Below are 24,813 nucleotides of genomic sequence, written 5' to 3'. Positions count from 1 at the left end.
ACACACACACACACACACACACACATGCGCGCGCGCGCGCGCGCACATATGAATAATGGCCAACTCTCGACTGGCACGACTAGCAGGCTAGTGTGGACTGTGTGCAAAACTCTCCATCTTTAACTAGCATACTGGGGCGACCTGTGGATTTGCCCTTCATAAACAGCCAGTGTCTAGAAACAGTTGATGCTATCGTCGATAGTTTGTAGTTGTAAGGGGTGCGAAGATCATACAGCACAGTTGCAAATGAATTGCATCTGCTGAAGCGAACAACCTTAACGCCTTTTGTTGCTGTGACTGAAAACCACATGAAGTGGCAAATTACCACTGGCGCCCAGATAAAGTGTCAGTGTAGTTAAAATTAACTCCAAGTTTCTAACATTTAGTTAGAATACAGGGTGTACATTAAGTCCGGGAACAGTTTCTATTATTTATTGCACAAGAATTCTTCGTTCTGTCTGCCGCCAGTTGTGTTAGTTCATTTAGCGTTACCCAGGGTGCACCACGTGGAGGCGAACTAACTTTACAGGGATATGCGATGACCTGTACGCGGAGTTCCTCAAGAATGGGGACCGGGAAATAGCGGATGAACTATTACATAACATCGACTTTATTAGACGGCAAAAATGGGAGAATACTGTTGAAAATCTAGACTTTTCAAAGTCAAGCCGACAAGCCTGGTCCCTACTGCGTAAACTTGGAGGCGAAAATCCACCTGAACATAGAAAGGACGAAATATCTCCCAACAAGGTTGCATCCCGCATAGTTTCTGTGTCTAGAGCCCCACGAAATAGAAAGCACACAACAAAAGTGAAGAAAGACTTAAAAACATTAAAAAGGACCCTTGCAATGGACTCAGAATATTCATCAGATATTCGCATCGAGGAGGTTACCAATGCCCTGAAGAAGGTTAAATCCGGCAAAGCTCCGGGTTTCGATGGTATCCACCCTGAGTTCCTCATACATGTCGGAGCCTACACAAAACAATGGCTGGCTAAGTTCTTTACGGACATTCTCCAAGTGGGTAACATTCCTCCCTCACTTAAACGAGCAAAGATCATCGCAGTCCTGAAACCTGGTAAACCAGGCGATAGACCAGAGAGTTACCGCCCCATTGCCCTTCTCAGTATGGTCTATAAACTACTAGAAAGACTGCTCCTCAACAGAATAGGCCAGATTATACTCAAAAAAATCCCTATCGAACAAGCAGGATTCCGTCCATATCGCTGCTGTACAGATCAAGTCCTATCACTGACAACATATATAGAGGCGGGGTTCCAGAAGAAACATAAAGTAGCTGCAGCATTCATAGACCTAACAGCAGCCTATGATACAGCTTGGAAACAGGGGCTCATGTACAAATTAATCTGTGCCGTCCCCTGCAAGAAGATAACCAACCTCATTTATGATATGTTGTCAAATAGAACCTTCCAAGTAATAATGGGGAATGAGAGAAGTAAACAGATGAAACTCAATAATGGACTCCCACAAGGCTCTGTCCTTGCGCCCCTTCTTCTCAGCCTTTACATCTGTGACATGCCTGCAACCAGATCGCGCAAATTTGGTTATGCTGACGACTGGGCTCTAGCAACAGCCCACAGAAATATAGAAACTGCCGAAGATATCCTTACGAGTGACCTAGGGATTCTCAGCGAGTACTTTAGAAAATGGAGGCTACAACCTAGTGCTACAAAGACGGAAGGATCTGCCTTCCATTTGAACAACAAAATGGCCAACAGAGAACTACAAGTCTCTCTAGACGGGAAAATACTAAATCACAACAAACACCCAAAGTACCTTGGGGTTACCCTAGATAGGACACTAACATTCAAAGAACACCTGACGAAAACTGCAGCGAAACTTAAAACACGCAACAACATATTGCAGAAGCTCTGTGGCACCACATGGGGCTCCACAGCATCTACCTTAAGAACATCCGCACTTGGCTTGGTGTATCCAGTGGCAGAATACTGTGCCCCAGTGTCGCTCAACAGCAAACACACACACACGGTAGATAGCCAACTTAATGCAACAATGCGTATTATATCAGGCACAATCAGGCCAACTCCTACAGTGTGGCTGCCCGTTCTCAGTAACATAGCCCCTCCTAACCTGCGCCGTGAACACGCTCTGGTTAGAGAATTTCAAAAAATCATGACCAACCCTCAATTAAAAATCCATGAAGATACTCACGACATCCAAGGAAACCGACTCCGGTCTAGGCATCCTCCACTAAAGACCGCACAGGCTCTGCACCAAACCAACTTTAAAATAAATGACCGATGGAAAGAGGAATGGGAGAGCAGAACAGCAGTAAACTGCCACAGTATGCCATGCATCTTTAGTAAACCAAAAGGATTTGATCGCCCTCGCAAAGTTTGGTCAACTCTTAATCGCATCAGAACCAACTGTGGGAGATGCGCCGACTCCTTACACAGATGGGGTAAACTTCCTTCGGCCGCTTGCGACTGTGGCGCTGAGAGACAGACGGTCAAACACATCGTTCAGGAGTGCCCACTAAGGGCATACGAGGGTGACCCACAGGATTTCCTAATGGGGACCCAAGAGGCAATCGACTATTTATTATCTAAGCTGGACGTCTGCTTGTGATTGCTCTCCTGTGAGTGTAAATTTACAATTGGCGGTGTTCTTATATACAAACTGTTATTTATTGCTCTGTTTTATACATATGTGATTTTTTCTTAAATCGTGTTGTTTCTGTAATTTTTACTATGATGTTATGAGCCATACGCTAAATAAAATAAATAAATTGCACAAGAACTAAACATTGTACAGATGTCATACATATTGCATTTTGAAGAAAAACTCTGATTTTTTTTAATACAAACATTCGATATGCGAACCATGCGTGACCCGGCAGACGTCAATACGGTAATCGAATTTTTGCCATGGCCGTCCCAGCATGGCATCGTCAAGTGTGGCAGTCGCTTCCCGTATTCCCTCCCGAAGAACTGTTACATCACGTTGTAGAGGCGGTACATACACCAGATCTTCAATGTGTCCCCACAGAAAAAAGTCACACGGAGTGAGATCTGGTGGTCGGGGAGGCCATTTCATGAACTCCAACACACAGGAAGCTCGCTCCGCACCTGAACTCGCCATGTTTGCGACTAGCACTGACTATCGGAAAATTACCAAACTACGCTGTGGCGGTACACATGAAAAAAAAAAAAAAAAAAAAAAAAAAAAAAAAAAAAAACTTTCAGGGTTTCTCTTCAAAATGATATATGCATGATATCTGTACAATGTTTGGTTCTTATACAATAAATAATTGAAAGTCTTCCCGGACTTCATGTACACCCTCTACACAGTCTTGTCAAATCTGATAAATGTTTTTGAAACACGCCTTGTTACAATTTCATTTTAATAATTGTATTTCATGCGACGCGCACTGTCACCAAAAAGCATACAGCTGTTTCTCTATGCAAATAAAATGATTTCTAAGCATAATGTTACGTGTACATTCGGTAGATCGGTCCCTAAGTGGTCTACTACAACAGGGACTGCAAAACACGAAGAACAGCCAAGTACTCCACTTCTGGAGTAGCACTGCTGCATGGCGATAACCGCCACACGAGACGGCCACGGGCGGCTCTGGCAAGGAGGACAGGGGCGTTTACCGATGTCCCGCAGTCACCTGTTACCGCCCGCATCAGAGGCTGACCGAGAGCAAACCACATACATAGCCACAGTACTAATACAGCCCGACGGCTTTATCATTTTCAGTACAATATCACAAAACAGCCTGTTGTTCTAATTTACGTATCCGCAACACGGTAATACCTACTGTATTTTACTGTGCTTTGAGGTTAAGGAAGCAGCCAGCTCCCGTGTTCATCTAGCACTTACCACACCGCACACATTTGTTAGACCCGTCTTGGTCTTACGAGTTCCCTGTGCGGTGTTCTCGTACGCCGCCTTGCAGTAGCGCTATCCAGTGGCTGATACGAATATTTTCTATGGTCCATTAAGTAAACAATTAAGAATAAATGTTAATGATGGCGCCTTAACTTTAATACTACGAAGGACAGAGAAGAAACGCTTACAGGCTTTTGATATGTAGATTTTGATAGTAAATGGAAAAATAAAATCTCGAAAGTAAATATATGGTAAGAAAGTGGAAAATCAGGAGTAGTGTAAAATGCTGAAATTGCAGTGATGGATTTGTTTTATCGGCAGGACACATCAAAGAGAGAGAGTCAGGAGGCAAAGGTATTGTCAGGAGTGTCGCAGTGCAGCATGATAGGACCGCTCTTGCTGTCTATATGCATAAATGATACGACGAATAAGGCGAGCAGCAAACTGCTACAGTTTGAGTTACTGTACGAAGAAACAGACGACAGATAGAATTTATATTTGGTATCATGAATGGCCGCTCACTCTAAATGCAGATCAGAGTGGAAAAAAAATTCTGTAATCTTCAAATGCTGTATTACGGGTGTGCTGCTTGATACAGTCCCGTCAATTAAACGTCTAGGTGTAACGTTGCAACACGATATAAAATGCAACGAGCACGTAATGTCGGTTGTACGAAAGGCAAATGTTCGACTTGGCATTATTGGGAGAATTCTGGAAAGTATGGCTCGGTATAAAACAGATCGCGTACAGAACAGTTATGCGATCCGTTCTTGAGCACTGTTCGAGTGTTGGGGATTTCCACCAGGTCGGATTAAAGGAAAACATCGAAGGAACAGAGAAGTGTGCCCTAGATTTGTTACCTGTAGGTTCGATCAACACGAGAGTCTTACGCAAATGCTCAGTCAACTCGAATGGAGAGAAGAACACGTTCTTTTCGCGAATGGCTATTGAGAAACCGTAGAATGACATAACGTAATACGCGAAGCTGCTGCACAATTTTTTTTGTTTTTAATTGAACGACTGGGATCGGTCATAGATCATTTTACATTACAAATTTTTGTTAATGGCATATATATAGGGCGGTCCATTGATCGTGACCGGGCCAAATATCTCACGAAATAAGCGTCAAACGAAAAAACTACAAAGAACGAAACTTGTCTAGCTTGAAGGGGAAAACCAGATGGCGCTATCGTTGTCCCGCTAGATGGCGCTGCCATAGGTCAAACGGACATCAACTGCGTTTTTTTAAATAGGAACCCCCATTTTTTATTATATATTCGTGTAGTACGTAAAGAAATATGAATGTTTTAGTTGGACACTTTTTTCGCTTTGTGATAGATGGTGCTGTAATAGTCACAAATATATGGCTCACAATTTTAGACGAACAGTTGGTAACAGGAAGGTTTTTTAATTAAAATACAGAACGTAGGTACGTTTGAACAACTTATTTCAGTTGTTCCAATGTGATACATGTACCTTTGTGAACTTATCATTTCTGAGAACCCATGCTGTTACAGCGTGATTGCCTGTAAATACCACATTAATGCAATAAATGCTCAAAATGATGTCCGTCAACCTCAATGCACTTGGCAATACGTGTAACGACATTCCTCTCAACAGCGAGTAGTTCGCCTTCCGTAATGTTCGCACATGCATTGGTAATGCGTTGACGCATGTTGTCAGGCGTCGTCGGTGGATCACCATAGCAAATATCCTTCAACTCTCCCCACAGAAAGCAAATCCGGGGACGTCAGATCCGGTGAACGTGCGGACCATGGTATGGTGCTTCGACGACCAATCCACCTGTCATGAAGTATGCTGTTCAATACCGCTTCAACCGCACGCGAACTATGTGCCGGACATCCATCATGTTGAAAGTACATCGCCATTCTGTCATGCTGTGAAACATCTTATAGTAACATCGTTAGAACATTACGTAGGAAATCAGCATACACTGCACCATTTAGATTGCCATCGATAAAATGGGGGCCAATTATCCTTCCTCCCATAATGCAGCACCATACATTAACCCGCCAAGGGCGCTGATGTTCCACTTGCCACAGCCGTCGTGGATTTTCCGTTGCCCAGTATTGCATATTATGCGGTTTACGTTGCCGCTGTTGGTGAATGATGCCTTGTCGCTAAATAGAACGCGTGCAAAAAATCTGTCATCGTCCCGTAATTTCTCTTGTGCCCAGTGGCAGAACTGTACACGATGTTCAAAGTCGTCGCCATGCAGTTCCTGGTGCATAGAAATATGGTACAGGTGCAATCGATGTTGATGTAGCATTCTCAACACCGACGTTTTTGAGATTCCCGATTCTCGCGCAATTTGTCTGCTACTGATGTGCGGATGTGCCGCGGCAGCAGCTAAGACACCTACTTGGGCATCATCAATTGTTGCAGGTCTTGGTTGACATTTCACATGTGGCTGAACACTTCCTGATTCCTTCAATAACGTAACTATCCGGCGAACGGTCCGAAAACTTGGATGATATCGTCCAGGATACCGAGCAGCATACATAGCACACGCCCGTTGGGCATTTTCATCACAATAGCCATACATGAACACGATGTCGACCTTTTCCGCAATTGGAAAACGGTCCATTTTAATACGGGTAATGTATACCGCCGCACTGGCGGAATGTTACGTGATACCACGTACTTTGACGTTTGTGGCTATTACAGCGCTATCTATCACAAAGCGAAAAAAGTGTCCAACTAAAATATTCATATTTCTTTACGTACTACACTAATATGTAATAAAAAAATGGGGGTTCCTATTTAAAAAGACGCAGTTGATATTCATTTGACCTATGGCAGCGCCATCTAGTGGGCCAAACATAGCGCCATCTGGTTTTCCCCTTCAAGCTAGACGAGTTTCGTTCTTTGTAGTTTTTTCGTTTGACGCTTACTTCATGAGATATTTGGCCCGGTCACTATCAATGGACCACATATATATATATATAACGGATGTCACAGTGTGTTATTTATAAATTATATCTGATTATACAAAGATAGATTCAGCTTAGGGAGCCACCGTCCGCGAAAAACTGTAGAACGATTCTATTGCCACCAACACACGAGTATATCTCGTACATGGATCGTAAGACACGATAAGAGAAATCAGGGATCGCAGAGAAGCATATAGATAGTCGTTCTTCTTTCGCACCATTTTCAAGTGCAACAGGAAAGGGAATGACTAGCAGTGGCACAACGTACCTTCCGCCACGCACTGTAGGGTAGCTTGCGGATTATGTACTTGGGAATAGAGAAAAGACTATGATGAGCGTGATGGCTACAAGTACAGTGGCGTGTGGCACAGGGCTTCTGTGTTCGCCGATTGCGCTCATAAAACCGAGCTGACCGGCAAACAATGAAAGCCAATGCCGTAAATTGTTATCACACAGAAATTCTTTTGCCTGTGAACCCCAATGCACACTAAAAAAAGTAAGTTCTAGTGATGAGTTAAACAAGGTTTCAAATCGCTTAATTTCCTCATTTTATTACTAGTGAACTGCAGAAGAAGAAAGGAGAGAGATTTTTGGCGGAGATCAGGGTAGCTATAATATCAGGCTAGAACAGACTGGTAAAGTAAGTGCAGCCCTCCCCACCCCTCATCCCCACCCCAGCCGATTCTGTGAACAATGGTTAAAACAAAGCAATTTTCTTTTACGCCTGGCACTGTTTACGACGCCATAGCTCCTGAACTATGTGTCGCACGATGATATAATTTTGTAGGTAATTTCAGTGGTATATGTCGCTTCTGTCTGCAAAGTTTGTTGCAAATACAGTAAGTAGTAAAGAAATAATAAATTAAAACGTCATGTCTGACACTGTAGTTTCATTGCATGAACAGCGAAAATGTAGCAAGTGATTAGGTTTTCCCTCCATCATTTTGGGAGTGTCAGCCAGAAAAAAATATAAAACGGTTTCAAATTATGTGTAAAACTTATTGGAAGTCGGTAAGTCCTCTCGCTCTCAAATACTGGATGGATACAATCTGGGTAACGTGCGCTCCGTGAGAGGTGCTCTCTCAAGACATAATATGGAAATTAATGCACAGTTTCAAACTTCAATACTTCCTGCATTAAACCTTTAACGTAAGATTACCTCTCTTAATGAGTAGATAATGACAGCGTTATAATTTTTTTTTAAATTTGGTCAGTTATTACGTGAAACAGCAAAATCAATTTTTGTTGTTCCTGGAGGCCGTCAGATAGTCATCCTGCAATTGCGACCCGTGCGCGGGCTTAGCCGCTTAGTAATTTAGATTACGACGATCTCGGCGAAAGTAACTTTATATTTGGGTCACACTTTCATTTTTCTGTCCGTACCGTGATGAACTGCTGTAGTTTCTATCACGTACATGGAAAGAAGGAAAGTTACAGGTTGCGGTCATTAGGGGCAGAATAGACGCAGCGACTGGAAAACAAGGAAAATCTGTGGCTAGTAACACGGCAACAAGCGCCATTCATTTGAAGAGATTAGGAAATGCTAAGTATTCTTGACTATGTTTTTGCAATAATAGTAACAGTTTTAGTCGTGTGAAATACCTGTCTTTGGAGTAAATGCCATCTCCATTATGTAAAGAGGACGAGCGGGTACGGATGAGTATGTTCTGCAAAAATAGATTTCAGAACATTCGACAGAGTCTACAATTGGAACAATGCTACGAGAGGATACATCCACTCATGACTGTAGGACTGGACAACAGACCAGAGAATTTGTTCGCAGTACTGAAAGGCCATCAAATAGCGACAAGAGACGTCCGACAACCATCATGGCAGAACCAAAATATTACTGACCGATCTCCCCGCTTAACCCGTCAGATTGAATCTCTGAAGTGTGTAATTGCTATGCGGGGACTCCAAACAGTAATTTCCACATTATTATGGCGCGTCAAGTAACTTTTACTGGATGCTGCACTACACTTCAGAATAACTCAGGCACATGTCACTATCTTTCAACACGGTAACCAAGTCGGTAAACAACGGCCGAAACGTTCGATCATATGTTCAGTTGCTCGACAGTAGAAATCTGCTCCTTGATCACGGAACCATTCAAGAACCACTGTGTGAACGTCCTCATGATCGGAAAATCTGTGATTCTGCGAATCAATTACACGCTTGCCTGGACATTGTTATTTGTGACCAATGTAAAGGACTTCTTTTCCAAAGTTTTGTACCACTTCGCTAGGACTAAACGTGGCACTGCATTTGGTCCACATACCGAAAGAATTTAAAGGTGAACACGTGTACAATTCAAACGCATTGCCCACAAGAATCATACTGTCCCCCTATTTCAGTTTTGTAGTACGATTCTAGGTGCCTCGCCATCCAACTCCCACTATGTTGTGCACCTGTTATCCGTACCGCAGCTGAAGTGTGTCTGCAGAAAGTGCGGAACATGTAATCTCTTCTGACATGCGAAACTCTTGTTGCACAATGGTCTTAGCGTGGGAGGAATTGTGTAGCTTTACTTCCTAAATTCCGTACGTCAGTCACTGCCTCAACACTGTTGTACGATACCGATCTGGCGTCAGACAAATAGTAGCACTCGTCGGTGGAAAGAACCTGTCATTGCCAAGTCTTGTTCCACTGCACGTGTTCTCTTGCTCACCTTTGCGCACCATGCTGCGGGGCATTTGTACTGTTGTTAGCAACGGAGGCATAGAGGCAAAACTGAAATGCACACGAGATTGCAGACTTTGAGTCGCCACAGCTCTCCCAATTAGTTTCAACGCTTAGTTTTGTTGCATTCTCCTCGGATTACCTATGAACCATAATTTGTGTTAGGTTGGTGCTTAAGTTTATAGCGTATTCGTTTTGCGTGTTGGTATTCCTGTTGCTGCGGGTTTATTTATCTATTGTTTTTTATTTGTAGTTCACTGTTGCTATTTGAGTTTATACATTGTCATTTTGTCATTTGGAGATAGTGAGTGGAGCTGTGGACACTAGAAAATGGAGTGCCAAGTGGAGAAATCGGAACGTTTCCAACATATTCTTCCGTGAGTTCAATAGAGGAGTAACAACAGCGGGGACAGCTGGAAACATTTGCGCCAGGTATGGGATAATGCCATTGGACGGAGCACGGCAAGAAAATGATTTTCTCGTTTTAAGGAGGATCGTTTTGACATTAGCAAGGCCTTTGGGGTTTGATGAAAATCGATTAAACGTATTAATCCACAAAGATCCACGTTAGTGTACTCGAGAAATGTGATGAACTGTGGTCACTTCATCATCGTGCGGCGTTTGCATGCAATGGGGAACTTTCGAAAATCGGGTGTATGGCTACCGCATGCTCTAAGCCAAACTTACAAAAATCAAACCTGCGCGCATCCACCAAAGTTAATGTTATGTGCCTGGTGGAACCATGACGGCGTGGTGCACTACGAATTACTTCGCCGAGGTGTAACCTTCACTGCTGACATTTAATGTCAATAACTGAGACACCTTGCAGACGCAGTCCAAGAAGAACAACCAGGAAGACTATGTGAAGTGACGCTACTACACGATAACGCCTGCCCGCATTCCGCCAGACTGACAAAAAACTCTATACAGGAGTTGGTTTGGGAAGTCATTCCGCACCCACCTTATTCAGCTGATCTTGCGGCCTCAGATTTTCACCTTTTCCGCTCTCTATCGAAAAACCTACAAGGAACTCCCTTTCCAGATGAAAATGCGCTCCGAACACGGCTCTACGAGTTCTTCGCCTCAAAACAACGTGACTTCTGCAGTCGCGGAATCGAAAAGTTACGCCAGCGCTGGCAGGCTATTGTAAATAGTGAAGAAGAATATTTTATTGATAACTAAAGTCTCTGTTATGTTATCTGCTGTGGCATAGCAGAGTAACCGACGAAAGAGGATCCTGACTTCAGGACACTATACGAGAACTTGACCTTCACGTCACGAATAGGCCACTCAAACCACCTACTTTCCAAAATCGCACGGGTGTGGCAGCAAATATAGATATCAACCTCGCAAACTCGAAAGTCAGTGACCACATTGCCAACTGGTTACAACAGGTGTCCATAATATAACTGCGTAGGCTTCTGCGGCCAGAGTCAGTCGACGTATAAGTTTTCTGGATATGGTACTGCGTCATATTTTATCAAACTACTGCTGGAGGAAAACCACCGTTTCGGCCACGGTTGCAACGGCCTTCTTCTGGGTCTACTGGTGACGCGGTACCACACCCGGAGAACTTTTACATCAAGTGACCATTATTTCATTCACTTCACAATTATAAACGCAGATAATGACTTAGGCACTAACATCCAGCCCGAGCGAAAATACAATCCACGCAGAGCGAATTAGGAACTTTTAAAGGGAGAATTCAAGAGACAACTACTGCAACGAAGCGGATTTGATGTTGACGCCAAAGGGGACAAAGTGGTGCGAGAACTGCAAATGGCGCAAGACAAGGCGATCCTAACATTTGTTAGGAAGTAAAAAGGGTTAAAATTCCCTTTAGTCCTGTTCTACTGTCCTTAAGACGTAAGCAGGGCAGGCAAGGAGATATTACCAAAGATCTTTAGGGGAAATACGACAAAGAAGGTTGATTCTCTATCGAAGAGCAAAACAACAATATAAAGAACTAGTAGACCAGACAAGAGCAGAAAAATGGAAGGCGTACATTAAGGACCAAATGGTAACAGATGTTTGCGGTTTTCCGTACAAACTTGCAACAAATTAGGTTCGATCACCAACTGTATTATCAATCATGAGAAGATCCGACGCCATGATGACGACTGACTGGGAGACATCAGTGCAGCACCTACTCAGAACTTTGCTGTCGGACGATAAAATGATGAAAAACACAGAGTTCCATCAGCATCTTCACTCTGAATTACTAGAGCAGCACGTGAATAACAGTGTTGTGATTCCATTTGCCCAGGAGGAATTGAGACTGGCCATAATGACGTTACAGAAGAAGAAAGCACCAAGACCTGACAGCATACTAGAAGTAGTGTTGCATCAGCTACTGAACCATACTGTGCCTTATATAGACTAACAGTGTTATTAAATGAATGTCTTTCGCGGGGTCGGGTGGCCAGAATCTGGAAAATCCCGAATAACATTATACTAAAATAAGGGGAGGACAAACACGCAAGAGAACCGAAATCTTAAAGGCTTATTTGGTTGATAAATGCTGAGCCGAAGCACAGGGAAAGTTCCTGTGCCGCTGCCTGATGGACCACAGGTAGTTAGTCAGGTAGTTAGTAGGCACGAGCCCCATGCAGTACAGTTTCAGGAAAGGGAAATCTACCGACGATGCGATAAATCACGCAATGAATATAGTGGAAACCTCAGAGGACAAGTATGTTATAGGCATTACGATTGATATTGCTGTTGCTTTTGATAATTTGTGGTGGTATGCCTTGTTCAAAAGATTGTAACAGATGAGGTGTCTAAGGTGTCTCTAAAGCAGTCTACGATATTACTGCACAGACAGGAAGGTGCAATTCGAATGTTCTGCACAGAAAATTGTGGAAGACACACCAAAGGCTGCCCACAGGGCTCTGTTTGTAGTCCAGAGTTCTGGGATGTTGGCATAAGGTCATTACCGAACCAGTTCAAGTATATAACAAACATTAGTGGCTGCATCGCCGACGCAGACGATCTGCTAATTACAGTATCTGCTAACACAAGGACTAAATTAGAGGAAACAGGAGATAGTTCTAGAAAGGCTAAACAAATGGTGCACAGAAAACAAACTAACGATAGCAGCGCAAAAAACAGTCTACATGTTACTAAAAGGCACGTTATCAAGCACGAGAAATCGACAATCAGAATAAATAACCAACCTGTGAAAAGAAGAGAAGTATGTAGGTACACTGAAACCTTGAAATTAACATCGACGAAAAGCAAAACTTCCAAGCACATGTAGAAATCGTCTGCCAGAGAGGCACTATAATCATATATACAACAGGAACAAGTGGCCTAATAAAATTTCAGCCGCCACTAAGTGCAGTACGAACGTACCACAAAGCAATCTTACTTGCTATAGGGGTCTGCAGGTCAAACGTTTGGGCTCACAGAACCAGGAAGGTAAGGACGGCACAGTGTACTTCTGCGCCTGACAGGAGTGCACAGAACAACACCGACTGAGGCGTTTCTCGTAATATAAGGCTTGCTACCTCTACACCAAGCAGATCCTGGGCGCAAGAATCGTATCGATAAGGAATGAAAAAGACGGCACTGATAGAGAATGGCAAGAAATCTGGGACAGGACAGAAAAAGGGAGGAGAACCTACCAGTTCCTTCGTAACATAAAAGAAAGAACAAGAGTGTCATCTTCCTTCCGACCTTGGCAGCTATACACTACCTGTTGGGACATGGTCCATATCCCAGCTACTCACTAAAATAGGACAGTGCACCGCAGACACTTGTGAAGCAAGCAGAACACCGGATCACATAGTCTGGAAGTGTGCCGTTAAACAACATGTTACAGACCAGGACAGGAACGCATTCTGAAATACAACAGCCTGTAATATAATAAGCAATGAGGAACTGTGGCGTAAACTGAACTCGCTTACAGCTAAGATATCAGCTTATGAAGTGCAAGCCTAGATGGTGAGAGACAACCAAGAAGAGGCCTTACATCATGATAACGAGACGCACCATGGCAGAACATCCACCTACAACAACCTTCTGGAAGCAGTGAGGAGACGAGCCTCAGTGAGGGCCAGGAAGGACTTCCTCAGATCCTGAGAACCATCTCCCAATCTCTACATCGTGGGTAGCACAGCAGCACAACCCCTGTGAATCCTGAGTTGAACCTCAGCGGGCCGAGAGCTAACGATCCTAGCAAATGATAGATCCAGCGTGGTTATAATAACAAGTATAGTAGTGTAGTGTAGTGTTGTGTTGTGTAGTACAGTCTTGTAGTAGTATAGAGAATTATAAATTACAAAATTTGTGACCTACCAATGCTGCATAGTGTAACAGGCCAGTAGCTTCTGCCTTCTGGATTCCGGATGAACAGATATCTCTGCGCCAGATGGCCAAATGGTCGTATTCAGACTTTTTTTAGTTATTATTATTATTGATTTTTTGTTTTAATGCATTTATTGTAAGTATGTTTTCCTCCAATCAAGTAGCATAATGCTCAGTTATTAGTAGCACATTTGACATCATATTAATCATATTAAAATACTGTATGCTTTATTCATGCCAATTCATGTGCTGCATTCGGTCTGTCCTTTTATATAGATAACGGACTAAAACAAAAGAGCAAATAAATAAATAAAGCTGTCGTTTTTATCAAACTTATGGGAAAACACTACGGACTTTGTACCAACCCAATAGTTTGCGGTCGGCTGTGGTGTACGTCAGTTCGACTTGCGCACGGTCTAAAGACCTCTCTATACACAGGCGGACTGGTCCGCCGATCCACTGGGCTGTGTGTGGGCGGTCGGGATCGTCGTCCGCGTCCGTCGGTTCCACAGGCGAGCCTCTACCGACTATTGGGATGTGCATATTACATCATAAAATATGTTGCGTGACAGTTTGGGCATAAGCTGCCCCGTGACTGTAGGTTATAGGCCACATAAAGTGACGATTCCTGTACGGTCAAATAATGAATATGATGTTGTTGACATTTGTCACTATAGGAATAGAAACTAATTTCGAAAGTACAATAATCGTGTGTTACCTGTCACCAATACTCTCGCAGCTACTTTTCATGGTCTAAAGTGTAATGTTGCAGTAATATATTAAGGGTGGTGAATCACGGGAAAATAGCGAATTACAACAGTATGTCTAGAAGGAAATTGCGTACCAAAAAATGGCGAAAACATTAGCAATTAGAGATTGGCATACAGCTATGGCATACAATAATGCGAAAATTATTGATTATTACCTGCTGCCTAACACTGGTAGTTCCCTGTAGACCAGCATCAATACATGAACTAATATCACACCATAGTATATCTATATCTACGTACATACTACGCAAGCCAGCATACTGGACATGGCGGAGGGTACTTGATAATACTGCTAGTCATGTCCTTTCCCATTCTAGTCAAAAGTGGAGCGAAAGAAAAACGACTATGTATTGTAGGGACAGGAAAACTTCGCGAAAACGATACCGCGAAAAACGACGCGTAACTGGCAGTTTTCAGCGAAAAAACACGAAACTAGCGATTTTTACGAAATTGATAAAAAACACCGAATCTGGCAAAAAGTAACACCACATCTGGCAAGAAAAGTAAAATCCAATCTGGCGAAACAACTCCGAATTTTGCAAATAGTAGCAATTAGGAATTTGTGCTAAGATCTCACGGGACCAAACTGCAGAGGTCATCGGTCCCTAAGCTTACACACTACTTAATGTAACTTAAACTAACTTACGCTAAGGACAACACTCACACCCATGCCCGAGGGAGGACTCGAACCTCCGACGGAAGGAGCCGCGCGGACCGTGACAAGACAGGACGCCCCAAGACCGCGCGGTTACCCCGTGCGGCGCAAAGAATAGCGCCGAATTTGGAAAATATAATGCCAAATATGACAAAAAATAACACCAAAATTGGCAAAGAAACACCGAAAGAAATAACAGCGAAAAGAGAAAAAATAATATGGAAATTGGCAAAAAATAGCAAAACTGGCAAAAATAACGGCCAGCTTCGCAAAAAATCACCGAATATGGCAAAATAGTACCACCGAATGTTACATACAGTAACACCAAATCTGGCAAAAGATAGCATCAAACCCGGCAAAAATTTGCACCGAATCTAGCAAAAAATAACACTGAACTTCGCAAAAAGTAACATCGAATTTGGCTATAAAATAAAACGAATTTTTATTGTTCCTTCTATATGATTCGGTAAGACCTCTGATTTCTCTTATCTTGACTTCGCATTTACGGAAGGTGCACACTGATGCCAGTGGAATTGTTCTATAGTCGACTGCAAATACCGGTTCTACAGAGTTGCTCAGTATGTCTCAGAAAAAGAATGCCTCTTGCCTCCAGGGACTCCCATTTGAGTTCAAGAAGCATTTCTGTAATGCTCCCATATTGATCGAAATCACCGATAACAAATATAGTAGCCCACCTCTCAATTGCTTCGATGTCCTCTTTTAATCCTAGCTGGTGGAGATCCCAAACACTCGAGCAGTGCTCAAGAATGGGTCGCACAAATGATCTATACCAGTTTTTTTTTTTTTTTTTTTTCCTTAATAGCTGAGCGCCATTTTCCGAACCCTCACAATATTCCAAAGTCTACCATTCGTCTTTCCTACAACCTACCTTACACGCTCATTCCATTTCACGACGCTTTGTTGCGTGACGCCTCTATATTCAACAGACGTGATTTTGCCAAGCAGCACACCACTAAAGCGATACTTTTCCTACTCATTTGCATAAACTTACATTTTTTTCACATTTAGAGCAAGCAGTCACTCATCACATCGAATAGAAATACTGTCCAAACCATCCTGTATGCTCCTACAGTCGATCAACAACGTTACCTTTCCTGTACACTACAGCATCATCAGCGAACAGTTGCAGATTGCTGCTCACCCTACCCTACTAAAATGTAGAGTACAGTTCGAATCCACATAATACTAAACTCAAGCGCCAATCGATGTCATCCGGTCTTCAGTGCGCCGCGTTAACAGTTTGTGGCACAGCTGTCTAACTCACCATAACGTAGTGCCGCTGCATCTCTGTCTTCTCGCTGGCCAGTTTCTCGCACTCCAGCTTCAACCTGAAAAACAGACAAAACCATGTCATTACGTGTTTCTGCCCTTTAATAATCACTCGTTCAAGTTTCAACGGCTCGGATTTTTTTTAGTCTCATACGAATGTGTTCGTCTTTGTGGGTAGATACACTGGTGTGCAAAAGTTAAGGACTAAAGTAGCTTTCACGTGACGTGTTCACAGCTCGACGAAACTCGCACCATACACAGAAGGAACTGCTACAGTACAGTACTGAGGGCAGCAGAAAGAACTACGCAGTGAGATGAACAGAAATGACACTTTCATTTAAAGACAATAATTACACTGAAGTCACCGCGATTCATGACATTACGGGCGACGGGACATTGTTCTCAATAGAGTGTGCGATCACTACGGACAGCAATCCATGCTCTACAACGAGCTCCCTCGTTGGGCGCAGGGTTGGTTAGTAGTTCTTTTGGTAGTGCGTTCCATTTCTCGACCAGAGCGGTTGACAAATGATGGGACAACCATTTGTCCATGTCGACGATCTGTAACGCGTCTCCCCTATGCATCCCATACGTACTAGATGGGATTTAAGTCGGAGGTACAGCCAGGCCAATCCATTCGCCGAATATCCTCTCGTTCCATGAGCTCCATCTCGCAGTTAGATGCAGCCGCACGTTGTCATCCATAAAAATGAAGTCAGTGAGGATTGCACCCCAAAAAAATGCACATAATCAAGTAGTATAGTGTAACAATAACGTTGACCGGGGAGTATATCATGCTGAAAGGTCCATAGGTCAGTACCCCCATTCAACACTTCTTGGATGACAGCATATTCAGTCTGAGTGTTGACTGTGGACGCACGTTCATGCTGCGAAAGGTGGGGGAACACATAATGCACCCAGGAACATTGTCGGACATGATCGTTTTGGTTGTCCAGATGTTATGGTGTGGGAAAACATTGTGTCACACGGGCATACTGAACTCTTAAGTCTTCAAACACGATACTCCCACCAGTCACCCTTATTGTGACACTGTACTCCTCCTCCAAATGTGTCTTTTCGCGGAGGCATTCGGCCCTGAGTACATTTTTATGAATGACATGGCGCGACCGCAATGAACTGCGCAGGTGCAGCAGCTGTTGGACACTCGGCGAATGGATTGACCTGTCCGTTCCCCAACTTAAATCCCATCGAGCACGGGAGGATGCGTTGGGGAGACCTGTTACAGCACGTCCACATGGACAAATGATTGTCCATCATTTGTAAACCGCTTTGGTCGAGAAATGGAACGCCCTACCATAAGAACTCCTTATCAATCTTTGAGCCGGCAAGGGAGTAAGTTGCAGAGCATGCATTGCTGTCCGTGGCAGTCACATACCCCATGAAGCAGTATGTCCCACATTTTGTAATGTCCAGGGGGAGTTTGTAACACTTTCATGGAGTGACACTTGTAAGGAGAGGAAATGTGTTCACATTTGCAGGGAGCCCAGGACACTGTATGTGGTGGACAGGGTGTTCCAGAAGTAGTAGGATACACTGGCGTGTCCGCTGCTACCTGCGACGTATTCTGGGGAAGGCCAAAGCCCATTTCTGCACGAAGTTGCCTGTCCCCGCATCAGCTCGAAGTGGGTTTCTCACCTAGTGCAGTAGTTGCCCTCTGAAAGGCAACTAGTGTCCCGTGTTGTAACGGTGAGGTAATGGAGTTCACCGAGACTACCAAAGAGAAGCCTTCACTGATTTACAGGGGCATCAGTATATAGTGGACTACACAAACACACAAGAAGTGACTTCTGACGTTGTGTAAACTTCAAAAAGAATACACGCATGGGACGACTATCCACAAAAAGTAACACAGTTTTAGAAGATGTTAGCCATTTTTGTATTCCAGAAGAAGGAACAAAAGAAGCGTGAAAACATTTTTTCAGCGCAAAAAAAGCGAACGAAAGAACCAGACGCTACAGTTTCTTCAGTTCTCGTTAAAGAAGTGGGGCAGCTCTTCAGTCGTGGCTACGGCTTCGTAACATCGTTACCACCATACAGAAGTGCGAAATAATCGTTACATCGCATTAGGCGAAAATATATGGGAACTACAAAATATCCCATCGATTCTGGAGGAATATTTTTCCAAGAAAATAATTTACTGATGAATGACGGTAGGAATTTTTTACTTGCAGATGATAACGGGGGACCGAACGACAGGATACTGGTGTTTGCCAGCGAAAAGTAAAACCCTTGTTGATCAAACTGCAAATCATTCTTTTTGAATGGAACGTTCAAAATTTCGAGCAAGTAGTTTGGACAGCTGTTTGTACTCCACACCGGCCTTAATCATTCTTGGGTGGAAACAAACACCATCCCAATTGTTGACATCATTCCAGTCGTTGACTCTTTACTGCCAAATAAAAAGCGAGAAACGTATGAAAGTTTTTTAAAGCTATTACAACTAACGTACGTGGATTGAACTCTAAATTTCTGATGATGGACTTCGGAATTGCCATCGTCTAAACAGCTAACAGTTTGTTTCCTGGAACAGAGATTACGGGTTGCAATTATTTTATCCAATGTTTGTGAAAACAAGTTCAGTGTTGTGGCCCCGTTCCAGCCTATAAGGAAAACGAGGAAATACGTTGTCACATAAGAAAGTGTTCCGCTCTAGCGCATCTTCCCCTGGAAACGATGGACGATGGTTGGCTGTGTATTCAGGAGAGCACGCCTGAAAATCAAAGGCTTCAGGACTTTTATGACTATTTTTTGGGCGAGTGGATCGATAACGAACATATGCCAAAGGCATGTGGAATTGCATTAGAAGGCGCCATCGCACTAATAACATCTCAGAACGATGGAACCGAATACAGTAATACCAAAAGTTCATCCGACTGCGTATTCATTTGTGAAAAATCTTCGAGAAGATGGAGAATACCAAAGCTACCAGTTTGATTGATTTATTTTAAATTCTAAAGGGAAAAGATGAAAAAAGTCAGCAATGAAGCCTGATGAAACGATTGCAAAGGCAAAGTCCAAATTAAGGGGAACTCATTTCTGACCTGCGTCGCCTGCGCACACAAGTTACAACGACGAAGAAAACGTCAGAATCATTGAAAAATTTGTAAATATTGAAAAACAGTTTAATGTACTCATTGGCAATACTGTAAAAAGATTTCATGGGAGACAGAAAGAGATTATGTTCGAGTGCTGTTCTCTGGAAACGACACAAAGTCGGCTAAATATCTCTTGGAATTTGTAAAATATTCCGTAATGAACACTGACAAAACTATCTCAAAGGACACGCCTTTTCTACGGAATGTTTGTGGCACCCACCTTTAGAGGTTCTTAGAATCAAAATCTGTGTGGGCAGACAACGAATACAAAATCTTTGTATCGAAAGCGCAGGCAAATGATTTGCAATTAAATGCATACTTTCTCCCTCCGTTCGAAGATGAATAAAGCACCATGAAACGAGTAAAAACAAATTAAATTATCGTAAAAAAGTGACTGGGCGCAGTTTTCCAATCTATCAGCAAATGTTAAAACTAATTTCCAGTAACACAAGTCGTAGACTGCAGCAGGCCTGTTGCTGCGGCTATGGGAGCAGCAAGCGCGCTCACGAGCAAGCGGTGAAATGAGACGGTCAGGCGTTACGTAGCGCACAGCGGCCATCTTCTAGCGCAAAAGAAATGCAAACAATGTGCTGTCTTCAGAGGAATGGCCATAATTAGGATCGACGTAGCGTTAAGCACGAACATACAGTGTATACGGTGCAGTACTTAAGAGAAACTCCATCCAATTTTAAATTTTCTTCTACTTTGCCAATAGCAACTTAATTTTAAAATTGTGTAAAGTCGTGAAAATTTAAATTGAAGAAACAGAAGTCTACGAGGCTATTTTTGCTCTAAAAGTAATCATGAAAACATCCCGTAGTAGGTTTATAAGTTCTAACTGTAGCCGAGTTTGCACATTGTCAACTTTAGCGAAAAACTTTAAAACTTAAAAAAAAGAAAAGATGTAGCAATACCCAGGTTTTGAAGTCCATACACATCAACACCACTTCCTGCAAAAATATCGCTCACACTGTTTAATATTTATGACAAAAATGGTGGCACTGAGCTTAGGAAAAGAAACTTAAGATGGAGTGGATTTCAATATTTTATCAAAAAATGAATGTTACTACAAGGCACATACCCATCAAAACTCGCTAGCACCATTACGTTTTCCCTTCCTGCTTATATGAGGCTTCTTGTAATTTCACCATCAGGGTAGACTTTCTCTTGAATTTCCTGAATAAAAAAGCTCTAACAGTCTTCTTGAGGAGGTGCAGTGGTAGGCATTTCTGATTGTAAGCCAGTGCTTATTTCTTATAAGCTTGTTGATTGTACTGAACAGGACTTCAGCATATTTCCTAAATTTATATTTACACAGTCAGTAGACAAAGTAACTGATTTCCAACGACTGGCTGACTTCGCGTCTCGCAATTTGTCCTTCACAGTTTGAGTTTGCGTCAGCCTCTTACGCACTTCGTATTTTAAACATTTCTTAGACATAATTTTAATACGAATACAGCCGAATCGTTTTGGGATCTAAGAGAAAGGATATGAAAGATATGAAAGAGCAGCAAAAAAATGAAGTAATAGGATGGTGTATTCCCTCAAGATGGACAGCAGCTGTTTTTAAAAAGATGAAAAGTAGCATGACAGTCGGGTTAGGAACTTCAAAGCGATCAGATACATCAACATCCACGTGTGAGTGCAGGATGCCTTATCTATACGTTTATTGCATCCGATGGTGCCTTGATACGCTTAGTGTTCTATTAATGTGGTCCAAAATTTTGAACACAACGGAAAAAAACACGCTTTTAAACGATATGACCGAAGAAAGTATTCATAATTCTGGAGCAGAAAAATAAACGTCTCAATAATTTTTCCAACGTTTTCCACATGAAAATACATTTTTGTTTTCAGGAGGAACATTCAACGGATGCATCTGTAGTTGGATCAAGTTACCATACTACTTTTCAACTTCCAAGGGGTTACGCAGTTTCATTGATTTTCCGGTAAAGTTGACAATGTGCAAACTCGGCTACAGTTAGAACTTATATACCTAGTACGGGATGTTTTCGTGATTACTTTTAGAGCAAAAATAGCCTCGTAGACTTCTGTTTCTTCAATTTAAATTTTCACGACTTTACAAGTCTGCAGCTACGATTATGTCGATGTTTAGACTTACATGTACATACTGGTTTTTCACGCAATGAAGAGAACGAAAGTCACCCACGGAAGCTGATTGGCAGACTCCAACTTCAAAGCTTGTCTTCGAATTAGCATTACTCGAAAAGTGTTCTCAGATATTGATCCTTTAGCAAAAAAAATAAAAAAAATAAATAATATTCATCGATATTCTGTGTTTTTATGTTTAATGTTTAAATAAAATGGTAACGAAATATAAATTTATCAATTTAAATTTCGTCCTAAAACGCAGTCATCGTAAGGCTGCAACAGTCGTAAGAAATACCATGTTTCTTACTTGGCTGACCCCCACTCTTTGCATCACCAAAACATTAAAAGAGATTTTTTGAAAGATTTCTTGATGCCTTCAGCCGCCATTTTCTTTATTTCATGTGCGATTGTACAATTTCGGCCTTAAGCCACTATGAAGTGTTTTATGGACGGTTTTTAGAGGTAAATTATTCCATGTATATCGCTGCTCCAATGACTCCATGTTATGCTCGTAAAAAAACCATCCATAAAATATTTGAAAATGGCCTAAGGCAGAAATTGTACAATCGTAAATGAAATAAAGAGAATGGCAGCTGAAGGCATCACGAAATCTTTCCAAAAATTCATCGCAGCTGCAGACCCTACCGCATTGAAAATTAAAATAGATTTCACTGTCAATTCTAATTAATACAAGAGTTTTAAAAATAAATTTGCTACGAAACGCGTTAATGAGCCACCCTGAAGCGAAACACTATCGCTCACTGCTGTGGTGTGAGCGCCAGCCACCTCGCACGAACAGCTGTGCTGAACTGGACTTCTTAAGTGTGCCTGTACCTGTGACAAGCCGGTTATCCCGGCAAGAGTCCCAGGCTCCGTGCAAGTGCTCCAACCCCATCCAGGAGACCATAATGAACCGCGGTGAATCCATTGGAATTATTGTCTTTGAATAAAAGTGCCATTTCCGTTTGTCTCATTGCGTATTTCTTTCAGTTACCTTCCGTACTAATACAGTAGCAGTACTTTCTTTGTATTATCCAAGTTTCATCCAGCTATGTTACTTGTCATTAACACATCACGCGAAAGTTTAAGTTGTCCGTAAGTTTGGCACACCAGTGTATCTAGACAGTGACCAGTTTGCAAATGTTCTTTGTAGCAACAGCATGGAAGAACGCCACGCCGATAATTTGTTAGAAAAATCTTGAGAAAATTTTTCAAACTTTACAAAACGTCAATCAGGATCATAGTACGACTAAGTCTATAATTCTGCTACACTGCTTGCTGGTCGTAATCAAGTCCATCTGACGAAGAACATTGAAACATTTAGAGACGTGCTGCTAGGATCGATAATGGAGGCAAGTGAAACCCACCTGCGTAAATTTAAAGGAGGTGTAGACATTGTTTCCATCGTGTATCTCGCATAGGAAACACGTCAGTTAAATAAATTTAAAGCGCGTTCGGAAACAATTTCCACTCCTCTATACTCTGAGCGAACAGAAAACTAAATAGCTAATAGTGATGGAAAATGGCACATCGTGCACGGCACAGCGATTTGTTAAATATATACGTATATGTTGACAAGTTACTGATGGCCGTTGGGTTTTGACGGACTCTGCATTTGAAATATTCTGTCAGATTAAATCTGTATGCTGCACGGAGACGCTAGCCCCCAACACCTTGCCATTTGCAGTCACTATTCTTGTCAACTGGGCTATCTTGTCTTTCTACAACAACCACACCTGACAGCTTCAGCCGGCCGGTGTGGCCGAGTGGTTCTAGGCGCTTCAGTCTGGAACCGGGAGACCGCTACGGTCGCAGGTTCGAATCCTGCCTCGGGCATGGAAGTGTGTGATGTCTTTAGGTTAGCTAGGTTTAAGTAGTTCTAAGTTCTACGGGACTGATGACCTCAGATGTTAAGTCCCATAGTGCTCAGAGCCATTTGAACCATTTGACAGCTTCACTTGTGCCAGTACGTCTCTTTTGCTTTCCGAACTTTACAGAAGGTCTCATGTATACCTTGCTAACACTCGTACAGAAAAGGAAACCGGAAAAAATGAATCTGGTAGCAGTCTAGCTGCGGTAGCCGGTAGTGATTCGTGCCTGGACAGCTCAGTCGGTAACAGCACTGACCGCGAATGGCAAACGTCCCGTGGTCCTTTCCCGGTGGATAACAGTTTTAGACTATGCTGCAGGCAAGTTTCATAACAGGATTTATTCTGGCCTATGTATCTACTGTTTACTGTTATTCTTTCTGAGAATTGCACGGCGATCCCGAAGCCTGCGCGTCGGTTCTGCACCTCGTGCTGAGGTTTGCTGTCTCTCCTGTATCCCGCCACCTCACGTGTACGTCGACATCAGATGGACACGGTTCTTTTTTTCTAGTAACTCAGTGTGTTCTAAATCTCCTCCGCCCCCCTCCCCCACGGAGAACACATTGAGGTTTTAACCAGCATTCCATCCTCGTTTTGAACCACTTCGATGAATACGCTGATAAACCCAAAACATTGTGGTCATCTGCTCAGTAGTCCACCATAAATTCGGTATGGCATGGATTCTAGATTGATTTCAAGACTATGTCGCACCAGATGGCTATGTAAAGGTCACAAACCGGCAGTTTATGGGCATGGAGCTGTAGAGCTATACGTGCCAGGTACCTTCTGTAGAGTTGAGATCAAGCGAATTTGGTGGCCCAACATCAACGTGAGTTCATAAACATGCTTCTCAAACCACTGTAACATGATTCTGCTCTTGTAACACCGGCTGCTATGCCGCTGAAAGATGCTGTCTCCGTCAAGGAAGACATCAAGCACGAAGGGATGCAAGTGGCCCGCAATAATTTTCGTATAGTCCACAGCTGTCATGGTGCCTTCGATTACTACCTCAGGTCCCATCGAAGCCACGCTGACAGTCTCTCAAAGTACAATAATGTCCGCATCAGACTGCAGCTGTGGTGCCTACACTGTCAAGTCATACTAATGCGAGGACCTGTCAATAGTCTGAATAACCACCTTTTGCAGAACAGACGACTGCGAGAGGTACAGGAAGAGATTCGA

The 24,813-nt window shown here is 42.8% G+C and overlaps 1 protein-coding gene across 1 annotated transcript in view; it reads right to left on the bottom strand.

The window, feature by feature from the left end:
• Window positions 1–24,813, bottom strand: part of LOC124621802 (protein groucho) — a 696,988-nt gene that overhangs the window by 226,717 nt on the left and 445,458 nt on the right. Inside the window, exon 3 of the mRNA XM_047147238.1 lies at window positions 16,531–16,594. Within this exon, the coding sequence (XP_047003194.1) occupies window positions 16,531–16,594 (64 nt within the window). The remainder of the gene's footprint in view (window positions 1–16,530; window positions 16,595–24,813) is intronic.

The sequence above is a fragment of the Schistocerca americana genome, chromosome 7 (assembly GCF_021461395.2).
Source record: "Schistocerca americana isolate TAMUIC-IGC-003095 chromosome 7, iqSchAmer2.1, whole genome shotgun sequence".
NCBI lineage: Eukaryota > Metazoa > Arthropoda > Insecta > Orthoptera > Acrididae > Schistocerca > Schistocerca americana.
The sequence above is the reverse complement of the archived record's forward strand: the minus strand, read 5'-3'. Positions and strand labels throughout refer to the sequence as shown.